Here is a 23,651-nt window from a genome sequence, read left to right as displayed (position 1 = left end):
CGCGAAAATGAAGGCGAGGAGAGGTGGAAGATAATTGCAGTGACAATGCCAGGAGCAGCTCACGGGGATTTCCTTATGGAGCTGGCTGGAGCTGCCAAGGCACTGCCCTACTTCAAGGGGGCGGGGGGGACACCTCTCTGCAGCCCTGAGGGAGGGCAGGGGCAGAGGCTGTTTCCTCACGGACAACCCGAGCGCAGAGGAAACACCGGCCACCATCGCTACCCGCCCGCGTGGCGGGGCCGGCGGCGGGAGCGCGGCCCGAGGGGCGGGCGGAGGAGGGCGGAGGGCAGGCCGCGCTCCTCCCTCGGGGCGGGGAGAACGGGGAACGAGGAATAGACCCGGCCCCGGCCCCGGCCGCGGCGCCGCTCCCGCCCCTTCCCTGGGCGGTGATGTCGGTGTTGCGCGGGCCGCGGCCCCGCGCCGCTGGCAGGAAGGGCTCCAGGAAGGCGGCGGTGGCTAAGCGGGACTGGGATGTGAGTGCTCCCTGCTCCCGGCGGCCTCGGCTGGGAGGAGAGCCGGGCAGCCTCCGTCCCCACGGCTGGGGGAGCCCCCGGGGGCCACCGCCCTCGTAGGGCTTCGCCCGTGGAGATCCCGTGGGCTGCGTGCGGGTTTGGGCGGGCGGACACGCCGTGTGCGGGGGGGACACGGCCCCGCCGGTTTCCACGGCCCCGCTGGATGCCAGGCCTGCCCCTCTGCAGGGGCTCGGGCGCACCGGGGCTCGGTGGAGGTGCCGTTTGTGCTGGCTGGCGCCTGCCGGGGATGGAATGCTCCGCAGCGCCAGGGGGCTGCACCGCTGGGTAGTGTTATGCTGATTAATTGTAGTTTGGAAGTTGGGTCGGTTTGGGGATTTTTGTAACGAAACTTAAAAACCAAACAGTTTGTCCTCAAGTTATGACTTTCGATGAACTCCCTGGTTCCTGTTCGCAGAGTACCGTCCATGACTTGACAGTGCACCGTGCAACTCCTGAGGATATTGTAAGTTTGATAGCAACCACCACTCTTTCCCTGTAGCAAGGACATTTAGCTGCCTGTCTGATGTAACTGTTTACCACACTTACAGGGATGTTTTCTGTTTAATCTCCCTTTTAAGCTTCTGAACATGTTGGATCTTTAGTGTTAGTTCTTTGTGATATCAAGCATCCCCAAGTCGGCAGTTGGTGTTTTTTTGGTTTTCTATTCCCATTGGGAAGCAGTAGTCATAGTTTTTGTTTCAGTGAACTGTATGCCATCATAAAAGCATAAAAACGTAAATATGTAAAAGCTCAGTTGATTGGTTGAAGTTAAGTCTCTGCTGGAAGGACTGAAAGAAGTGCTTTGCCTGAGGAATCTCGCCAATTCTGAAAACAATTTAACATAATTTCTTTATCCTAAACAATCTGTTCATTGCAATATATATGCATTACATTTAATGTTTCTTGATAGCACTAATTACCAGGATGTATAGGCAGTATAAGCTATTGTTGCTTATAAATTTTGGCAGGGAAATCAAGACAGATGGGCACAACAGCAGAGAGACTTGATTCTATAAACTTGATACCTTCCAGAGACTTTACAAGCACCTCAGATTTAATTTCTTTAATTTGGATTTAGACTCTTATTTTCTTATACATCTCATTGTCAGAAGAAAAGGGAGAATATCTGTGGTGACCCAACAGTGTTAAATCAGGAAAATGCATGATGTCTTTTTATGCACGTTATAGGTTGTAGTGTTTGGGTTTTGCTTCCTTTACAGCTGAGAAAACCCTTGCTGAGTCAGTGGTGTAAGGCAGATGGAAACTGTGAGACTTTCTCCTTTCACCTTTGGAGTTGCTCTAAGTTTGGCTGGTACCAATGGCATTTTACACTTGTAGATGTTTATGAGGCTGTCGTTGGTATTACCATGAAAGTAATGTAAATAATATTCTGTGCATGAATGTTAAAATCAAGAGGAGCTTGTTAGCATTAGCCTGCAGATTTTGCTTTAGATTGTCTCCTGATTTTGAAATTGTTTCCTTTATGTTTGCGTAGCTGCGTCGCCGTGAAATACACAAATCAAAAAACAAAGCACTGGCACATCTGGAACTGCAAGAGAAAGCACTGAACAGCAAATGGAAGAAGCTAAAGCAGCTGGATGCTGATTCCTTGGAGAAAAGGAAATTGACCCTGATGCGTGAGGTGAGAGCTAAATCTGCACTCCAACCTGCTGCAGGTGACTTGCAGCAATATTGAAAGCTGCTCTTGCACATAAGGCAACATTTGCTCCTCTTGTTGGATAACCCGATGTTGTGTATGCAGACACTCTATGCCGCACACACACAATGATTGGAGCTGTGACTGACAAGCTTGTCATCTGAGAATCGAAAAGCTTGTTCTCTCACCATTCTAAAGCACTCTGACTGAAAATACATTATTTAATTTGCTTTTGAATATTGAACTGTAGCAGTAAATCTAAGCCTAGTCAGCAGAGTGAGTAGCTGTCATTGTCTGAAAAGGCATTTCAGTGGTAGATCTCCTTTTGTTTCACATGGCAGGTCACTCCTTGCCATATGTTATGAAAACTAATCTGAAAATTAGCTTTCAGACCTCTGTACTTGAACAAAATGAGAATTGTAGGTAAAGAATGGTGATGAACAATGTTTGGCCTAACAGTTAAACATGATCTGGTAGTCCTATAAATGTGCAGTGGATTAACCATCACAAACCTCTTCTTTGTTTCATCTTTTGTAATTTTTCAGAAGTCTGTTTCTGATCTCTGAGAACATTCAGCCATAGATAGAAACAAATCAAACTACCTAGAACTTAAGATCACCATCTAGTTGCCTATTTGACCCCTGTTTCTCTGCAATCATGGTAGAATTTTTGTGTTAAGGATATTGTGCTAATCAAGCCTCAAACTTCAATTTTGACTCTTGTTGCTTTCATGCTTTCCTGCCAAGTGCTTTTCAGCAGAGTATTCAGAAGACCTGTGGACTTCTATATGAATTTCACTAATGTAATAGCAGGCTAGTTTCAATAAGACTTCCATGCAGAAACAAATTATGTATCACAAAGATGGATTACTCTCTAAGATTTGGCTGGACTACCTATTATGTGGCTTTGTGAAACTCGTGTTTAGCATATAGTCTTTTATATTTGTTGCTATTTCTAATGACAGTGCACAAATGTCAATTCCTCCTGAGTGGCTTTACCTTCATAATTTAAAAGATTTATTTATTCAGTATAGACTGTGTCTTCTTCTCAATCAGAGAAAAGATGCTTCCAGATAGGAAGACAAAAGGAAATGATTCCAGGCAAGATGAAACCCATCTGGCTGTTGCTGTTTGAAACACTGGCAGCTTCTTGTACGTAGAGACAAATAAAACAGATGGAAGAGTTACCATTTTGACCTGTCCCTAGCTTAAATCTTGTTAATTGCCAGGTCCTGTTGTTCAGAGAAACTGGGGGGGACTCTGTCTCCCAGTGGAGCAGAAGCACTGTAGATTATCTCCTTGTCTCTGTTACCTTGGTGATCTTTTTAGTTACTGCTGTGAGTGCAACTTCCTAAGCCCCCTGGATCCTGTTCAACTGCCAAAGACTCAGAGACAAAAGCTATGACAGGTGCTGCTACTGGTGTGGTTTCTCTTGTAGGTTGAAGAGAAAGAGAGCAAAAGTTATAAAAATGGATAAGCAAAATGTTATTATTTCGGTGATTTTTCTGCCTGAAAATCTGAATGAAAAAATGAGTTCACCTCTGTAACTGAGGGCTGTGAATGTGCAGGTACCACACTAATTGGTCCTGTAACAATTTATTTTTTTAAATAGTGTTAGTGTATTGCACCAAAGGGTAGTGGTGAATGGATTATTGTCTAAGTGTGTGGGGAGATTTTAGGATTAGTCCATTTTATATATCTTTGATAACAATCTGAAACGGGAGCAAAAATGATTTTTAATAAAATTCGTAGGTGGTACCAAATGGGAACAAAGTACACCATCTGGTGAATTTGTTGAGGGCATGTAAATGGGCCTAGAGGGGTTTACAAGCTGATATAATTTTTTCTTCTCTTCGCAAGCAAATGTGAGCTAATCTACCTTGGGAGCAAAGCTCTAGAAATGTTCATAACATGTTCAGCAGGAGGGCAAAGCTTAGGAACCTGCTGATGCTGAAAAGGTTCTAATGTAGGGAGGTTGCAAACAAATTAATCAGGATAATTTTTTTTCTGATTATACACATCAATTTCATTTTGATTGGCTTAGGGAAAGGTATCACATAAACTCTTCCCTTTTTTCTTTCTATATTTATTTCCTCTGCAGATCTGGCATAGCTTTGTCTAAAAGCCTGGATTATTTTGACATCAAGTGACTAAATGGAAAGACTAGATTTAATTAGTATCAGATGTGAAAACTGAATAGTGATCTGGAAAAGTAGATTGAAAGATGAATATTCACTGATTGGCTAAATGAATTATGAGGAGAAGTCTAATTTACTGCAGAGTAATTCAAGCTCAAAGGACTAGAAAGACATGGAAACCAGATACATAGGGAAACTTCCTGACATAACAAAGTGTGTAGTAAAAGAGGGGGTTGGAGAGAAACAGGTGAAATGCCTCTGCCTAGAATTTTTTGTATGAGGCTGAATGTAAGCCAGCGAATTTACCAATGGACAGTGAAAGAAACTCTGTGGAGATAATGGCATAGAGTGCTCTGAAACTCTTGTGAACAAGTCCCTGTTATGATTCCTTGAAGAGCAAAAATTGTCACTTAGTTCTCAAATTTTGAGTAGGAGGGCATACGTGAGCCTTACTTTTTTGTGGGATCTTCTAAGATCAGATGATTTGAGGATGCATACTGATTTTTTTTTTTAATTGCCAGATATGTCTGTGTTTTGATTGAGTGTGTCGTAAACACCCAGCTTCTTGTTTGTGTCAAGCTGGGAGGAGAAGGGAGAAGGGAATGAGAGGATTGGCTCTAAAGAGAAAGAGTCAGTACTGATGGGGACCCCAGAAGTAATAACTGTTTAATTTTTCAGAAAAACAGTGTGAATTCTAGTTACTCAGAATGAAGTATGGTTTTCTGATCTATCTTAATTTGGATCTAATTACACAGTACCAACATTGCAAACACTGTCTCGTCGGCTGTTGTCTTGATAACTGTTGGAAGAACAGAAAAAATCAGTCTGCTCAGTATGAAGTGTTTCCTTACACACTATAATTTCAGATTCTGTCTGATCACTACCATTTGCAAGATGTATTGGATCGATCTGATCAGGTTATTGCTGTGGCAAAAGACGTGTTTGGGGATGCTCCTCGCACACGAACAGGTAGATCTCATCTACATATGGTAGTACTTCTAAGGTTATCTCCTTGCTTTCCATAAATAGTCTTCCTTTGCAGAGTATTCTTTCTAACTGTTTTCATCTCATCATCTAATGTAGTACAATTTATCCTGTTCATGTTGAATGAAACACAGATGAGGATAACACCTCCCATGGCAGGGCAGAGTGACCCATGGATAGTTATTCCACTGTATTGGTCCACTGTGGAATTGCACATCCTGTAGTGTTAAACACCTCATACTCACCGTTTGACAGCCAAGCTACTGGCCTATGCAGAGCACCAGTTGGAGCCACTGGTTCTCATTGTTCTGGTTCTCATTGCTACATGCGCTTGACTGCCTGTTCTTGGATATTGCTAAAGATTTATCAGCAACTGCTGATTTAGGCTTTTCCTTTTCTTAGCTTGGTTTATGAATCCTTATGCTGCTGGAAAGCAGGACTGTCTGTTTGCATGTGAAATCTTAAGATTTTTTTCTCTGTAGGCTGCCATTCTCTTCTATTCTTAATAACTGTTTCATCCTGCATGCTGCTTCTGCACAAGTGCATTTACAGAGGTGAGGAGGACAAAAGCCCAGTACATGGCCAAGTGTGTTAAGAGAACTCTATGGTTGGTCTTTGGTCATTGTTTAAAGCGACATAAGACCCCTGTGACCCTTTTTGTGCAAAGTACAGGAACTTGCATTTCCGTACAAAGTCTTGAGGCATGACTACAGATCAAGTCCTCTCTGTTCTTCCCTGTGTTATCTAATTCCTCTAGGTTTCCCTAATGTAACAATGGCCCCTAACTGTGACCTAGAATCGTCTCAAGGACCCGTTGTACAAAAATGTGATCCTCCCAGTCAGCTTTCCATCCTTAGTGAATCTGTCATGGATTCCCAGGTAATGTATGTTTTGTTCCATGCATACCCTGTGGCTTTTTTGTTTGCACAAAGTAAGAGTATTCAAAGGTAGAGTTTCTAAGCTGACCTTAACCTGGGGTTTGTGTGTTTTATACCACACTGATGACATTCACAGTAGATGAAGTTAAACAGAGGTGAGTTTGTTTTGTGAGACTCTGGGAATCATGATTTTTTGATTTCTTAACCTTCAGATATGAGAAACAAACATGATAGGCCTTGTAGAAGTTCTCTCATAGTAGCGTGCCCTGCCTTTTAAATTCTGGAATTATCAGGAAGAGAGCAAAGTAATTACAGTCTAAGAGAAGAAATCCTGTATTAGTTAACTAATTGTTACATTTCAAAATATGTCTCTGATTTACCAATTATGTCTGCATATATGGGGACCAGTTCACTCCATAGCCTTGATTAGTCCTACAAATGTAACTTTTAATACTCCCCCTTATTCTGCATTTATTCAGATTTGTTTAAAAAGTTGTTGAAATGTTTTTAAAATTTTTAGATAGCCTCTGTGTTCTGTTTTCTTCTCATAACATAAGTTGTACCAGGAATACTCACTGTGGTTTGAGAACAGGCATATGATGCTCCTAGAAAACAGTTCATTAATGAAGACCAAAAGGGCTTTGTGGGAGCAAAAGTGATGGTGTCATATTGTCATGATTCTCTACTCCTCTTTCCTGGTATCCTTCACAAGTATTTGTAATCTGAGTTGTAATACTTCTGTCATGTATTTCAGTATGGTATTTGTTTCTGTGGGATTTTGTTTGGTTTTTTTAGCATGATAATTAACTGCAGCATCTTTGAAAGCTGTATCACTGGATGCATCCTGCAGGATAGGCTGAAATTTTTAAAAGAAACATATATTGATAGTTGTCTGGCAAGCGTCTGTAAGTTTTTCTTATGTGCCTATGAAGATCATAGTTAAAGACTATCTGGTAAAACCTACCCAGAAATTCAGAACCTAGTAGTTTGGGGAACCTTAATTCCAAATATGGTTGCTTAAGTTTTCATATAAATGAGGTCCACAGGATTGTATTTTGGTCAGGTTGCATTTTACACCCAGAAGATAAATGTAATTTTGCAAGTCTCATTACAAGGTTGTTTACCTGGTAACGTCAGCTGGATGAAAGTTCACAAATCCTATGATTTAAGTTGCTTTTTTCCATCTTCTGCCTGCTATATCTCTATATTTGTTTTGATATGGTCTTTTCAACTTTTATTTTATCTTTCAGCGTATGTGGTCTTTCTTATTTAATGTAAGTCATGCAAAGGAAATATTTGATAATAACTTGCTGAGTTATTTTCAGAGACAATTGTCAGTATCGGTATTTCTTAGGTGCTAAAGTGCCCCAGAACTTCCCACAAAGGGGTGTGAATTTGGGGTTTTTTTGGATTTGAATGTGTATGTTCTTCCTTAAATTTTGTTTTGGAGACTGAAACAAGTGTTTTTGGTTTTTCTTGAGACAGTTCTTTTGAAGTCCCTTTTGTTTTCTTTGTTGTCTCCTGAAAGGCTCTTAATGAAGATGAAGAGGAAGCATTATCAGAAGATGGACTCCCTAATTCTTTAGGTTTCAAATCCAGCATCAATTCTGACAGGTCAGTACAAATCCATCCATTCAGGTTTCTACCTGCTTATTGCTGGAAATAGATGGTGTTAAGAGGGTGTTGCATGGCTATAGTTAAATTGGCTTTTCTGAAGTTTCCCTTTGTCCTACTTTCCTTACATCAGATTTCTAGGAAAGGCCTTGTTGTAACATTCAGGCTGGGAATAAACTTGAGCAGGGAACTCACCTGAGCAGTTGCAGATAATTTTAGAAGCTCTATCTAGACTGAACAGTTAATTTAAAATCATGCTGTTGTCCTGTTACAATTCACTGTTTTGCTTGATTTCAATGTAGGTTACTTCGGTTGTTGAGACAAGAAAGTTCCTCGGTGAATTCTCAGCTGTGGGCCGAAAAGCATATGAGAAAATCCACCTCATCACAGGAATCAAATGTGCCTTTGACTCCAACAACTGTTTCTCCATCACTGGATCAGTCAGGTTGGATTTGCCAAAATTGCAGCCTCTTTAGGGTTCTGAGGCTGTTCACAGGATTTTGTCAGGAATTCCTTTTCTGTGGGGGGTTGAGAAACAGATGTGTGCTAATTTGGCTCAGATAAATTTCCAGACTAAACAGCTGGCTCTTCTGATAAAATTACTTAACATAACATGCTTGAAGTGTTTCACATGTGTATTTTTTGTTTCGTTTTGTGTTTAAATCAGCCCTCAATGCTACCAGCGTAATCAAGAGAACCCATTCAAGACTTCAGAACGAAGATGAAGAGACTGTAGACTCCACTGACAGTGTGAGACAAGTGCTGAACCCAAACTCCAGGAAACAAAAGCAAATTGCAGCAAAGAGTTCAGTACTTTTAAAAATAATATACCCTTTGGGCCAAGGTCCTCAATATCATAAGAAAGTGTAGGTTGGAAGGGATCTTTGAAAGTCATCACAGGGCTAATGCCAAAGTTTGGTAAGGGCACTCTTGCATCTTGAGGATATCTAAGGATGGATGTCCCACAGCTCCTTGTCTAGTGTATTCCCCTGTGTTCCTGTCCATTACCTAGCAGGTCGTGGAGTTCTCTCCTGTATGGGACTTTTCTAGTTCTGATACAGCTTTGTGTTATGTGCTGCACAGACTTGTGATGCATTTCAGTCTGCATGTTCTACACGTGTTTGTGTGTGGGGACTGACATAGATACAAGTAGCATGAAAGGATTGTTGTAAAAGAGTTGCTTATTGAATATGAGAAAGCAGCTTATTTTTCCACTACCAAATTGTTTCCATGCTTTTAAGTAGGAAAGAGGAAAGTACGGACAGGTATCCAAGATGAAAGCACCATTCAGTCATATTGAGAGGTACTCGTGTGGTGGCAGAAAATGTATTTTTTGATTATCTGAAAATTGTTGGAATGACTGGGAACATTCTTTGATGGTCTATTTCAGCTTATGGCAAGAGAGGGCCTTTCCTTTGATTTACTTCAATAAACAGTGTAATTTCATTGGTACTGCAAAGCTTTCTATACAAGTTGAAATTCCAATGACACTTTTTTCCCCTCTCAGTGAAAAGAAAGCAAGCTGCACAGAACTCTGCAAGACAGAGGAGAGATGATTCTCCAGCTAATTTAAACCCCATCGACCTTCAGAGGGACAAGAAGTCCAGCCTAGATGTTCTCAACCACATGATACATGAAGTGGAACACGAATTGGAGGAATATGAGCGATGTACAGGTCGTGAGGTTCAAAAAAAAGAGGGAAGTGAAGGCCTCTCTGGGTTTACATTGTCACTGGTGAACGCTCTATGTCGTTTGATGAGATACCTCAAAGAGGTGAGAAGACTTAGAATTGCTTCTGTAGAGTGAATGAAGAAGGGTATAAAGTTACTTTACAGATGTGAACTTTGGTCTTTCCTGTCTCCCAATAATTTTACATTGACCTCTGATTATCATTGCTTATTATTTGGTTTGCTTGCAATTAGGAATTGAAACTTTTAGTTTGTTAGAAACTGGTATTCTGTATCAAAAATGGAGGAGTTAGTCTCTCAGTGTCTAATAGAAGAAAATACCCATTGAAATAATTTAAAATTTGTTATTTAAATATGTTCAGACTTGTAGCAGGATATTAACTACAGCCTTGTTTACAAATTCCCTGTCTTCTTTTGCCTCCCAAAAGCCAACACTATTGTCACTAGAGCAGTGGACCCAAATCTCCAATTTTCTTTGTGGGTTTCCTTAGCTCTCTTGTTCTATCCATAACAGCAACTCTGCCTTAAGCAAGAATGACCTGAAGTGCTCACTGTAGCAGCGCACAGCTGGGAATTAATGGAATTCCATAAAGACTACCTATAAGCCATATAGAACTTCTTTTTTTAAAAAGCAAAGGAAAGAAATGTATGCTTTATTTCTTCTGTACCCCAGAGCTATCAAGATGCAGCAGTGTCTCACAGATTCATTTGGCCTATGTGACATTTTAAACAGGATTATGGCAGTTCCTGCACTCTTTAATAGGTGCAGCAGAGCATGTTATCTAAATCCTAATGCTCTATTTCATAGCAAAGGTAATAGATCTCTAATGACTGTCAAACTGTCTTATTTTGGTTCCTTTTCAGAATGTATAATAATTGGCAGGGGGAACCCACCCTATTTTAAAATTTTTTTTTTCTGGATGTATAACAACTTATTCTCTGTGTTACCCTGTATTTAATCTATATTGAAGAATTTACTTCAATTAAGTTTTGTCTTGGGATCAAACAGTAAATAATCATTCTGAGAGTGAAAAGCAACTACCATCAGAGGATGGACTTAGGCTGAGAAAGCCATATGTTTTAAGAGAAGTTAATAATGCTTGCTCTGTTAAAATTGTAACATCAAAGCAGAGAATTAAATTTGGTTCTTTTGCAGTTATAAGGAAGGACCTTTCAATTCCAAAAGAATGTTTTCTGTTTATTAGGAGTACGTCAAATAAGTAGCCATCAAATTTGCATTATCAGTATAATTGCAGTTATAACCCTATTTAGGTTCTTTGTTTTCCACTGAAGTGAGTCATTCCTGAGCCTCAGACTTCTTCCAAAGCTACTCCCATATTTTTATCACTTCTTGTTACCATTTCTTCTTTCCAGAAGTTGATTATTGCTTGCAGATTTGTCTGCAACTCTCATGAATTTGCCTAAATTCATAAGTAGCAATATGAAGAAGTCACTCGAGTTAGAAAATGTGGTTAATTGTATTCTTATTGTATATTATATTGCTTGAGATACAGTGTGCATTCATAATCTAAAGTGTCTTTTTTGCTTTTCATGGAGGCTTAATTACAATTAGAATTTGAGAATTTGTTGGAAAGACTCACAGCTTGTCTTGGGTATTTTCTAAAACCTGGTTCCTGTGATGTTAGACACAAATCAAGCACTTGTATGCACCATCTATCTTGCTTAGTGTGAGGAGAGGTAGCAGAATTCCAGTGCCTGAATTATAGCTGGCAGTGCCTTTCAAGAAAATGACTTTGCAGGGGATATTTTAAAAGCCTCTGATTTTAGTTAAACAGCCAGTCTTCAAGAGGTTTCAAAGCTTTCGGAGAGATTCCCTTTCTCTTCTTCCAGTTTTGCTGCAGAAAAGCTGAATGCAGAAGGATTACAATAAAGGATGTTGCTTAACATATTCTCAAAATCATATTTAAAAAATAGGAAGAGAAACTTGAATTCCTGAATCTTTCACTGAAGTGTTTTTATTAAGTGGTTAAAAAATCAACAGCTACAAGAAGGTAGTGAATATAGAAGAAGCAAGAGAGAAGGGGGAAAAGGAACTTCTGAAGTGTTTGCAAAACTGTAAAAGATTCTTAAAGGGAAGTGAATAAACTTGACTTGGTTTCTAAATTAATTTTGATGTCATCTGCCAAATGTTAGAAATGATCCTTCCTCATCCCCATTTTGCTAAGAGTGATGTGGGCAAAAAGAGTATGGGCATTTTCCCTGAATCTGTGTTGCTGTGTTCTCTCTCTCACTGCTGCTGCATGCTCTGGTGCAGTGTTAAAGCTTATGTGGTTAGAGCTACCTCTGGCAGTGGACTGGAATGAAGATACTTCTTTCAGGGTGTACCAGACACAAATCCTACCTGGTGGTGGTAAAAGTGCATGGTAAAAGTGCATATTTTGTGTTGTCTTTGGTTTCTGAAAAGATACGAACATGTACAGGTTTTTACCATTTTCTGAGTCAACCTGCTTCACTTGGGTCAGTACCAAAAAACCTGTTCTCCCTAGCTGGAAGAGAAACAGAAAATGGATGGCTGGTCTCTGATATGCTTAAGGGAGGTATATCTGCCTGTCTTTGTGTCTGGTAACAGTATCTGTGATTTATTCTCAAAAATATTTATGCATTTACTTTATGTGGTTGCAGAGATGTTTTGTCTTAATACTTCTTCCTTTGTTTTTTCACTTCTGGTCCCAATGCCAGCAGAAAATAATTCAAGGTATGTGATAGGCAGCTCATGCTCTAATTTTGTCTGGCAGCAAAAAAGAATAACTCAGTTGCTTTTCAGGGTCTCTTATGTTTTGGAGATGGGATGTATTTCTCTTATTCAGGGATTCCTTTGAGTAAATGCAAGCATCCATCTGGGGAAGGGCTCCATCTGCTAATTCTGATGTGTTTATGTGGATTTGTAGCCTTGTTTAGTTATGGTGGTCCAAAAAGTGGCAGTTATGTATTCCATTTATCCGTTAGAAGTGGAAGGGACTCTTGTGTGTCTTGTACAGGAGACCAGACTGCTGCAGTGGTCTATCCTAATAGATTATTAATATCTTTTTTGAGGGCAAGAAGTTCTTTACAGTAAGGTTGTTTGCCTCATATTCATGTAGATTACCTAACAAATAAACTTTTATTGTCTTCTTTAAAAAAATAAAATATTTGAAACCCTCTGAAGTTTTCTCTGATGCAAAACATTAGAAAGCAAGTACTCTCTCCTTTATCTAGTCAAATTTGTCTTCATCAGTGAATAAGGGAAAGTAAAGAATAGGCACAAGTAGCACAGGATACTGACAAGCATTAGCACACCTGGAGTTATTTGATTACTGGTGAAGATTCAGTGGCTTGAGAAACTGTATCTGTGCAGAGAGACAATGGTTGTAGCTACAGCCTGTGAAAGTTGTAAAGGCAGGAGAACAAGGATATGTAGAATTCTATACAGTGTTCTGGAGTAACAAAGAGAAAACAATAAGCTCTCTGGCAGTTCTCAAGACCTGACAATTGGGTTTTGTCATGAAAGTAATGAAGCCAATTAAGCAATAGTGGGAAGGGCTGTTACAGTTTGATGTCATATTGCCTCATTCCTGTTTTCAAGTGTGAGTATGTATTGGTTTGTAGTAGGTTTTTAACCTTTTCTCCCTCTTTAGACTGAAATGCAGCTTCACGCAGAAAGAGGGGATGAGGCAGCAGCAGGAGGAGATGTTGAATGAACACAGAGAACTGATTGATGCTCTGACTGCAGAAGTACTTCTAGTGAGGGAAGAAAACATTGCTATGCAGGTACTGAGCCCTCCTCGCTCCTTACCCATCAGGATGACTTGATAGAATTCTGAGTTCTGTTCCAAATATGTGCTGAGATGCACTGTTTCATGTTCTAGAGATTTTAACAGTAAACAGAAAAAAACGATAAAATCGAAAGAGGAGCTTGAGAATTATGATAGCAGGTGCGGGGAAGGAATGTTTGGAAGTTTGTTAGTTTATTTCACTTCAAGGCCTGAGATAGTGAAACTGAGCTTTCCTTTATCAATCTAAAAGCTTAAGCATGTTCCTTCACACTTCTTTGCTGTTAACTCTACTAGAGCAACAGGGTAGACTAGATGTAATACTATGTGTTCTTTTTTTCAGTTTTCAGTGGAGGTAGATTTATCAATGGTTACCTTTGGAAATGGAGTGATTGAGCAACCTCACAAAGTAATTGGTCTCCTCAGTTAGGAAAGGGAAAACAAATCAATTATAAACAAGAAACATGGAGACAATATTATTTAATACCTCACTGGAATGCTGTTGAACCATGCAGTGTTTAAGAGGCCAAGTTACTTCTCAGGGCTGCTTGTGGTATATGATTTTCTAAATCACATTTCTAGAATACAAATTTCTGGATCTCTGTTTTCCTTCCTCCTTTAGAAGAAGCTTCAGCAGTACATGACAGTAACAGATGAAAAGCTGATGTCTCTCACACAAGCATTTAAAGGCCTCCCCTTGGTAGAACCTGAAAGAGAACAAAGCTCTAAACATTTGGGAATTGCCAGAAAAGGTCCAGCAAACAGCCAAGGTGTGTATATGCATGTGTGAAGGATGAAACAGGATCTGTGGCTAGTTTATCCCTGTGGTGGAAAATCTGGTATTTAAAGATGTCTGCTTGCATAAATACTTCTTGCATGAGCATGAATCTCACTGCAGTAAATCCACATGGCATAGGTTCTGCTGCGAGCACAAGCACAGAAAGAGGGGAGTAGCCTTCCCCCTTAAACTGGCTTACAAAGTCGGGTTTATTCTGAGGGTTTTAAAACAATCCTAGGCAACCAAAGAAACCAAACCCAACACAATCAGGATGTTGCCTTCCTGTTGCCAAGGCAGCCTGACAGTGTGAGATTGGTTCTTCCCTAAGGCACTGGAGGTCGCTGCTGAACAAAACAGCAGCTGCTGAGGCCCAGAAACAATCAGGCAGAGGTCTGTGACTTGGTATTTGTGATGTTACCTGAGAGGTGAGTGACCAGTTAAGTGATATGGACACAGGCTAAGCTAAGCCAGTAGCATCGATGGCCAGACTAACCAAACACGATTCATCTTGTACTTTTAACCTTCTTTCACCATGGGGTTTTCTCCCAACTGTCCTCCTGATTGATTGTTTAAATGAATTGGTTTTGTTATCAAGGTCAGTAAATCCTTGCAAATCCCAAGATTCCTCAGAGCTATTTGTATTTCGTAGTTAAATGTTGGGTCTGTGGATGTTTTTATAGCTAAAAACTTCCTTTCTGGAAGAATTTTCTTCTCAGGAAGAAGCCACATACAAGATCCTTCTTTTTTTGTGATTGACCCATGCTTTGTAAAAGCAAGTAAAAAGAAATCACACCCCAAAATATAAAATCCAAACTGTCAGCAAAGCAACCCTCATTTAAAAATGGCATCTTCTGTGAGGAAAGCTTTCTAAAGTTACAATAATATTTCTTCCTGCTCCTTCAGAAGGAGATCTCTTGAACCCTTAATGCATCTGTCTGAATGTGAAACACTTGAACTAGGTAGTTCTAGCACAGAAAGCATTTGTAAGCTAACACAGGTCTTCTCTGGAGAGAGGAAAGGAAGGTGAGAAGGGAGTGGGAGAGATACTTCAGAAATGTAGTTCTGTACAGTGAAGCAGAGCAGGAGGACCTTATTTCTTGCCAAGGTCATTGAATAGTGGGTGGCAGGTTTTAAATTTAAAGTCTGAGTTAAGTAAACCACAAGCAGTATTTTATGCAAGCAGCCTCTTCTCACTCTTTGTCATTGAAGGGTGCTTTTTGTCTTTTGTATTTTGGGATCAGGTATGTTCTCCTTAATTTCCCACTAACTTCTCTTATGGGAACAAATGTCCTGAAAAAATTGTGGAGAATGCAAAGATGGCATCAATGGAGCAGTGCATAGAAGTATATTAAAATTACTATGATCTCTCAGCTCACTACAGCTTGAATTTCATGCTTTTCATTGTGTGCCTCTGGTACGTTCAAAATAAATGGCAACAGACACAAACTAGTTGTAGTTAAATAGAGGAGAATAACAGTTTTTTTATTGAAGAGATGTCTCGTTTGAATTCAATTGTAAAAAATCATCAAAGAGCTTTAAAAAGCCTTGAATTATTTTCTACTCCACCATTGTTGCTATTAAATTCGTAATATGAACATTAGAACAAGTGAGTAGGTTTTGTCTCAAGAGAACGTCACCAAATGCACCTCAGATACCTGTTCTTCACAAGTCATGTGTCTCTAAATCCTTAGCATGAGCTGCAAACAGATCTCATACTAATATCCTGAGATTGTGAGGCTATATGTAAGAGCTTTTCTTGATCTTAGGGCCAGTAAAGATTTGTAATATGCTTGAGCGAAAGAATTCTGTACCTGAGAATCAGAAGTAAGTTAGGAGTGTGTGTGAAACATACCCTGGTCTTGTCTTTTCTGGTATCTAAGTTGTTACTGAGATTTTTCCCTACACTGCTATTGCACTAAACCTAATTTTTTTCTATTTTTTTGTCATTTGTTTGTTTAACTTTTATCCCTGCTTTGTCTTTTTCTTTAGAAAAACCTGATGTGACCTATTCTGAGCCTAAGACTGATGTAGGCAAGAGGGAAAATATGCTGAAATTCCCACAAGAAGAACTTCCTTTCACGTTTCCCACGGGGCCAGGTGCCTCACATGGTGTGGGATCTGGTAGAAACTTGCCAGCTCACATCTTCCAGCCAGCTGTGCTGTTGTCACCCCCACAGCAGAAGAGCAGTCAGGAATTGTCTTCCCTCCAGAATGGTGAGATCTCTGTGGCTGTAGTAGTAGACTTCAGAGTCTGTAAGACTCTGTATGCTTGGACACATTGGTGCACAGCTGGAATTTCTGACTGCTGCACCCACAGACACATTTCTTTTCTTACTGTGCCTGTTGCTAGATATCCTTCAGGCTTTCTGTTTTCCATCTATGGTCAGCCATACTGTCAGTGGCAATTCAGACTTACACTTTCATTTTGTACTGGGTTTGATTGTCACTTTTCTGTATGACTGCTGTAGCTCTTTGTCAGTGATGGACAGCACATCATCTCAGATTTCCATCTGCCATTAGTATTATCCAGCTTCCATCACCTGTAATGATGGGACCACTGAAGCCTGGAAATTCACTGCGTCTGCAGCCCATGTTGCAGAACAAACCAGGATGTCTGTAGGCTGTGTACTCCTGCTTTGAGCCAATCTTCCCAGAAAAGGGTTTTTTAGAAGGCTTTGGGGGCAGGTTTCCATTATTGAGTTTCACTTAATACACAGGAAATATTTGAGGAAGTTTTGGGTGAAATTATGTGGTGCCAGACAACCAGGTAACTCCATCTTGTGTCAGTATCCATAGGCTTTAGGAGTTTCATAGGTTGGTAGCTCAGTTCTTGTTGTTGGGCGGAAAGTTCATCAGGAGCGATTAGGGAAGGTATTTCTTACTTAAACTTCTTGAAGTGAGCAGAAGGCAGGACCCTTTGTGACTCTCAGAATTATCTGTTTCCTCCTGCAACAGTCACTGTATCCACATGCATCTTACTGAACATGCCAGGCCCTGTATAACACTGTTGGTGAGAGGCAGATGGTTATATCTGTGGCTGGTTTGATGGCTGCTGACAGGAAGTAGGGCACAGTAGTGGGGGTCTGTGCTTTCCCTTTTCCTTTCCCCTCGCTTTTCAGCTGTGTTGTTTTGTAAGCCTTTTCCAAGTCAGAAAACCAAAAGTCCTTTTGATTTTTTTAAGGAGTTGGCAGGGCAATTGGGAGTTTATACCTAGTTGAGCTGTTTAGTGGGCTGCTGTGCTGTGAGGAAGTATATAATAAATCTGGAAGAAGTGAACTAAAGGTCTTGTTCTACAAAGAGAAATGTCTTGTTTCAGTCCCGCTGAGAACTGTCAGATGTTGTCTGTCATTTGAAACAAGAATATATAAAACTATTCCTAGACTTCTCCACAGTTTAGCTGTGTGAGAAATATATTGTTACTCTGTCAAGACTGATGCTAAACAGCTCAACAAATGTTAAACTGATTGAATGTTTCTTTATGCTCGATGATTCATAAAACACACTTGAGTGTAAATTTTTAAATGTTGTTCTCTGCTGAAGAGGCAAAAGCTATAGAATGGGAAAGCATGGGCTATTTGGTATATAAAGCATAGAAAATCAGGTTTTGATTGCAAAATTCAGCTTGGACTTAGAATGTAGCAGCTGACAGTGCTGTAACTTATTTAGTCATGTCTGTGTGGTGTTATTATCTGTTTGCTGAGGATGACCACAAAAAATACTGAACTACTTTTACTGGCCACAGTACTTCCCCTTTTTAGGGGCTGAGTAAATAGCTAGTTTATTATTATGACAAAATGTTTTATTATCCTGAAAATTTTGGTAACAGTCCAATATAAATACCAGAATTAAGGTAACTGGATTTTGAAAAATGGAGGACTAACTAAGAAATAGTATTTGATCTGTCAGCTAAGAAATTCAAAAGAATTTATTTTCTCCTCATTGACTTCTCTCTCAATCTCTAATTAAATCATTTAAATGTAAGGCTGTTGGCAATAGGAGATACTAAACCTGGTGAGTTCTTGCAGCAGGATGTTGCATAGAGTGGTTTTGATCAGTGAGGTAACACCATTCAGGCTAGATGTTACAATTCGAGTTCCCTCTTGATTATTAGTTCTCTGTTGCAACAAAGTCATTGTTAGTTTCTTCAGTGAGGATCACGTGCCTTTGTCCTTACTGTTCCTTTATTTCTTGTTCACAGCATTTACAGCCATTTCTCAGTCTCCTGAAAACACTGAAAGAGAACCATGCAAGGAAAGGAGCTTACCTTCCTCCCTGAAGGCACAGAGCACCCCTGAGGAAAGCTGTCTCATCTCTCGAAGGCAACCAATTCCTTCTGCAGACAAAGGCTTGGAGGGTTCCCACAAGAAAATCAGTCTGTCTTGCCCAGGTGACACTAGAAAAAACAGCACAGCTGGAGAGTTATTTCAAAGTGGTGATCTGCTGGGACAGATAGCTGAGCTGACACGGCAGAATGCTCTAATTAAAGCTCAGCTGAACAAATTCAGGGGTGCCTCTGGAGACACAGGTGACTGCCCAAATCAGCCAGACCCAATACAAAAGGCAGATCCCAGTCCAGACTCTTCCCAAGGACAGGTGAGAATTAAACAGAAGAGGAAGGCTGAATCCCCCTTTTGCTGATCTACTTTCCCATGGCTTACTGGTGCTGTTGTGTCTTTCCTCTTGTCAGTTGTTATTCTTTTCATTTGTTTGCTTGGAGAATTGTGATTTTTATCATTCCCTAGGGAGATCAACAGTAGTTTCTCACATTAGCCTTTGTTATATATGAGTGCTGAAAAGTGTGTGGCACATTTAGAGGTTTAGGATAAGGTGATGCTGCAGAAAGAGGTGTGGTTGCTATGTGATCAGATATTTTTCCTTTAGCTTGGATGATATAAACAACAAAAGCACTGCACCAATTCACAGGTTCTTGTCAAGCTTTTAAGATGCATATTTAAATCCACATCATACACTTCTTTTGCTGCTATGATCCAGAAACCCATGAGATTAAAGTTAGTGCAGGTACATATCTTGCAAATACTTGATTACAGTGTATGTACTTGTTGTGTCTGTGTTGTCAGTCCTGTTCTGTGAAAATCCCAAAATCTTTGGGAAAGAGAGACCTTGAAGGCTTCAGTTCACTTGAAAAACTTTAACCTGCAACTAAGCAGTTATTCAGTGACACCCAAGCGAGTGGAGTTAACATCAGAGAAACATCCCTGCACTTGCTTCTGCCTTTACTTTTGTTCATCACAGTGGCTGATTGATTGTTCAGTTAAGGATCCTACAGACTTTAAATTTCCTCATGTAAATTTCCTCAGTGTAGGCCAAGAGTGTTGTCACTTTTCACATTTTGTTACGTTGTGTAATGTTTAGTCAGTGTTTAGTTATACAAGACCATGTAAACTTTTAGAAGGTGGTATTTTTGTGGAAGCAATTAGTGAAGGGGAGGTGAAGAGGTCAAAGCAGGTGAAAACATAGCTTAAAGATGAGTTCCAGGACACTTCTGCTAGAAGTTCCCCACACCCTCCTGAATATGCGTCTCTGATTAAGTATTTTCTTAACTATGGTTAATTGCTCGATGGTTGGTGGGATTTTTTGGGATTTGTTCTTCTTATTTCTTGAATTATACGGACAATAGCTGTGTTTTTGCTATTTGAAAAATCAGTTTAAAGTAATGTACTGTCTAGTCAATAAAGGACTTAGATACAGGACAATGAAAGGGAGGGAAAAAATCAATTTTTTCATGGGAGGTGCTATATAATTATGTTCACTTTCAGTTTGAAAATTAAATGCATAGATGTACCTGAAATATATTGCATGCTCTCCTTGGTGGTGCAAATTGTCAGACTGGAAGTAACTGCCTCATTATCCAAGCAGACTCATCTCATGGTATCGAAGAGCTTGGAGGAAAGAATAGCAGAGCTGAATCGCCAGAGTACAGAAGCACGTGATAAACTGTTGCAGTTAATAGACCAGCAAAAATTAGCTGCTGCTGCTATGGCCCCTCCAATGCTGTCTCCTGTTCTTCCCCCATCCCTGAATTATACTGGTAAGTACCTAGCTTCAAGGGATTTCAGGACAAAAAACAGTAAGACAATGTTTTTCTTCTTTTGAGAGTTTTGTGTCCTTATCCTACTGGATGAGTGGTTGTAGTCAGCAGTACACTTGCTGTCAGTGACTGTGTGGTACAAACACTCCTTGCTTAAGAGAGCTTGAAACATGTCAGCTAAAGCTCTCCTAAAGTTAGTTTCTTAGTAATCAGTCTGCTGACTGTATTGTGCTTCATGGTAAATCAGTTCTTTGCTACGTTCTTGTCTGAAGAGCAATTGCTATATTTTGATATGGGGAGGAACGTCTTCACAGAAAAGGCTGTCAAGCATTGGAATGGGCTGCCCAGGAAGGTGGTGGAGTCACTGTCCCTGGACATCTTTAAGGAAAGACTGGATGTGGCACTCAGTGCCATGGTTTAGTTGGCATGGTGGTGTTTGATTGTAGGTTGGACTTTATGATCTGAGAGGTCTTTTCCAACTTAATTGATTCTGTGACAGTCATTGATTGACAGCACTAGGCTTTTAATCAGTCCTCCATCATGCAGAATCTTTTATAAAAAAGACCATCAGGCTTCTGAAAACCATGGCAAAGTCATTATCCAGTTCTCAAACACATTCTAGTTTTTGGTCTTTTGGGTGCTCTTTCCATCAGATTACCTTGCTCGGTCACTGCCAGTGATGTTTTATTTCTGGTCTGTATATTCTATGCAATTGTGAAGAAGTATGTGGTGTCCCTTCCCTCAGTGGGAGGGTGAAATGAATGTTGTGCAATGTTGCTGTGTTCTCATCAGAAACAAGCTGTTATTTATTGCCTAGAAAATGAAAGGAGGACAGTTGAAGTGTCTGTTCCCGTGGCAGTTGGTGTGGACAGCTCCAAGGATAACGGGGATTCCTCTGCCAGTATGACCAGTATAAAAAGGTAAAAGTTAACCCTTCACTGTTTTACTTTTGTAGTGTCTTGATTACCCATGCAGCAGAAATTGAACACAGGGGGAAAATCACCATGTTTTTGTTTAGCTGCATGGATTTTCCTTGACTTTATCACATTAAACTATGTGGAAGTGGGACAAAAGTCCAATAGCTTTCTCACAACTTCCATTGTTTGTATTTAAAATTTCTGCAATGTGATTATACAGATGATGTGGGTTGTTGAAGACTATTGATGAGGAATCCTGACTCACAATCTGAGATGTGATTCTAGCAGTCATTTCCATTTGTTACTCCTTCAGTCCCATTTTGAATATCCCCAGGTCTGTAGGAGACTCCAGCAAACCTTGTTCACCCCCAAGTGCCACGTCAGAAAGTGTGAAGGTAACTTCTGTCAGCCAAAGACCAAAGGTGAGACTGAAATCTTCAGCCAGAAAATCTGATTATGCAGTCATATAAGTAGTACAGTCTGGTAATCCAGTCTTAGATCTGTTTATATGCTTGAAAGCAACTGTGAGGACATATTGATAACCTATCTCCTGGAATCCAAAATAACCTAAATTAGGAGTGATAAAGAGAAACAAAGGGGACAAGACTCCCTGTACTGACAGCAAAGTATACGTCACCAGAAGGGAAATTGGGAATTCTTAAGGTAGCTGTGGCTTAAACTTGGTATCTGAAGTAGGTGGTGTGAGTCCCTCCATGGTGCTGATAGCAGACAACAATTACTTGCTGGCTAGCAAGTCTGTGGGAAACTTATGATATTTAAATTTTAACTGATTTCTTCTATTGCAGGTAGAAAAGCAAAAAGAAGAAGGATGGTTTGCATTGTCTATGCACATTATGTGAAGGAAGCTGCACTTAAGTGCTGTATTTTTTAATATTTTTTTTTTATGAACCACAGTTCAATCATAATAATCCCCCTTTCCAGATGTACAGTTTAACTCTGAAGTGCTTTTGTGTCAGTGCCATTAGTATGGAAAGGTCAATATTCTTACTGTATTTGTGCCACACAAAGTGCTGTAGGAAGTCCTGGGAATGAGGTTCCAAATGGGACACACTGCTGTGACCTTGCACCTTTTCACCCAATACATCTTTCACAAGATTGTAAACTCAGGCTGCTGTAGCATTATAAGTCAGCACCTGACATCTGTGTTAGGTACACTGAAGGCAGGAGGCTTTAGAAATTGCATGTGAAACCTTCTGGGGCATTTATTTGCACAAAATATGGGGATGAAAAAGTCCAGAAAAACTGAGGAAGTGTACGTGACATTCAAAAGGAACCTGGAGATTAGGAAGCCAGTCTGTTTCTGATGGATAAGAATTTGCATCAGAAAGAATTTATTCCTTCTGTGGTTTACAGTTGCTCCCAAAAGTTATGTTTTCTGTGCAGTTTGCAGATTACATCTGGACTTGAGGATTGCTTTTCAAAAATCTTATTTAATATTTTTGTAAATATAAAGTGACTGTTTGAAGTTGAAATCAGAATCTTTATTTGCTAGGTACTATATTTGATACAATAGAAAACTGATATATACGATTCTATTAAGCTGGTTTGCTATGTGTGTATATAATATTCTAATGACCATGGTTTTATATTGCTTTTATTTGACTTTTAAAAGTAGTCATTATTTTATTAGTAACGATTAACAATAAAACTTCTGATTGTGAGAAAATGGTCCTTTATCTGTTTCTTACCTTGTAGTAAACCTGGGCAAAAATGGAGATTTTAAAAAATGAAAATAATCTGCAAGTCTGGGAAAGAAGAAGATGTCTGCAAGTCTCAAAAAACAGATTTTCAGTAAAATTGTTTGAATATTTTTCTTTTTTTTAGCTGTTAAATTTACCCATAAAGATATTGACAGAGGTTGGGCACTGGAAGGGGACAGCTCTCTGTCCTTTCAAGTTTGAGGAGAATTAAGAAAATATACTTTTTTTTTTTTTTACCGTAAAGGGGTTGTTTTTTAAACAGACTTGGAAAATCTAAAAAATGTGGGATTCAAATGAGGACCTGTTCAAATATTCATTGACATTTCCACAGTTTATTTTTCCAGTGTTTGGGAAGTGGAGAAGGTTCATGTTTCTGTATTTTGTGAAATAACATTTAAACTCACTGTTAACTGTTGAGGGATGAAATCCCTCAACTCGTGCAGAGACAGGAATGCCAAAGTTGGGATAGGGCTACATAACCATAGTACTCACAGTTTAATACTGTTTCTTCTGCTCGTGATTGCTTAAAATGCTCCCTAATAATTTAGTCTGAGATTTCCTTTTAGAATACAGGATTGGAATTAGTCTTTTGAATCATATAGTTTCTTTAACTTGGAAGTCTCTAGGTGGGAGGGACACTCCCACTCAGGTGTCTCTAGTCACCCTCCACAGCCCCTGACTGGGGCTAAGCAGCTTTCTGTGGTGCAGGCTGCCTCTGAGCTGCCGTGGAAGTGTGTTTGTTGGAATGCTGAAGGCCCATGTGAAGCTGAAGGAAGTGTCTGAGAAACTCTTAAGTGCATGGGGTTTTCTGGTTGGTTTGTTTTTTGGTTTTTTGTTTGTTTTTTTTTTTTTTCCCGGTCTGTTCCAGATGAAGCAATAAACTTCAGATATCGCTAGAAGTAACAGATGTGATTTTTCATATCACTTGTTTTAGGGCTTCATTTGC

The 23,651-nt window shown here is 39.9% G+C and overlaps 1 protein-coding gene across 1 annotated transcript; it reads left to right on the top strand.

Annotated features, from left to right (window-relative positions):
• The first annotated feature begins 360 nt into the window (after positions 1-360).
• SPICE1 (spindle and centriole associated protein 1) lies at positions 361-22,658 on the top strand. The gene is given in 18 exon segments (XM_050333963.1): positions 361-473; positions 928-975; positions 2,008-2,154; positions 5,173-5,275; positions 6,048-6,169; positions 7,697-7,782; positions 8,085-8,227; positions 8,450-8,587; positions 9,290-9,555; positions 13,106-13,123; positions 13,125-13,238; positions 13,863-14,010; positions 16,008-16,232; positions 18,217-18,611; positions 19,896-20,067; positions 20,885-20,987; positions 21,319-21,406; positions 21,791-22,658. Coding segments are annotated over 18 exon segments (2,454 nt in total). The 5' UTR covers positions 361-389; the 3' UTR covers positions 21,845-22,658.
• The last annotated feature ends 993 nt before the right edge of the window (positions 22,659-23,651 follow it).

Source organism: Myiozetetes cayanensis, unplaced genomic scaffold (genome assembly GCF_022539395.1).
Source record: "Myiozetetes cayanensis isolate MyiCay16 unplaced genomic scaffold, myiCay2020 scf5-8, whole genome shotgun sequence".
In the NCBI taxonomy this organism is placed as follows: Eukaryota; Metazoa; Chordata; class Aves; order Passeriformes; family Tyrannidae; genus Myiozetetes; species Myiozetetes cayanensis.
This window is presented reverse-complemented; position numbering and strand designations above follow the sequence as displayed.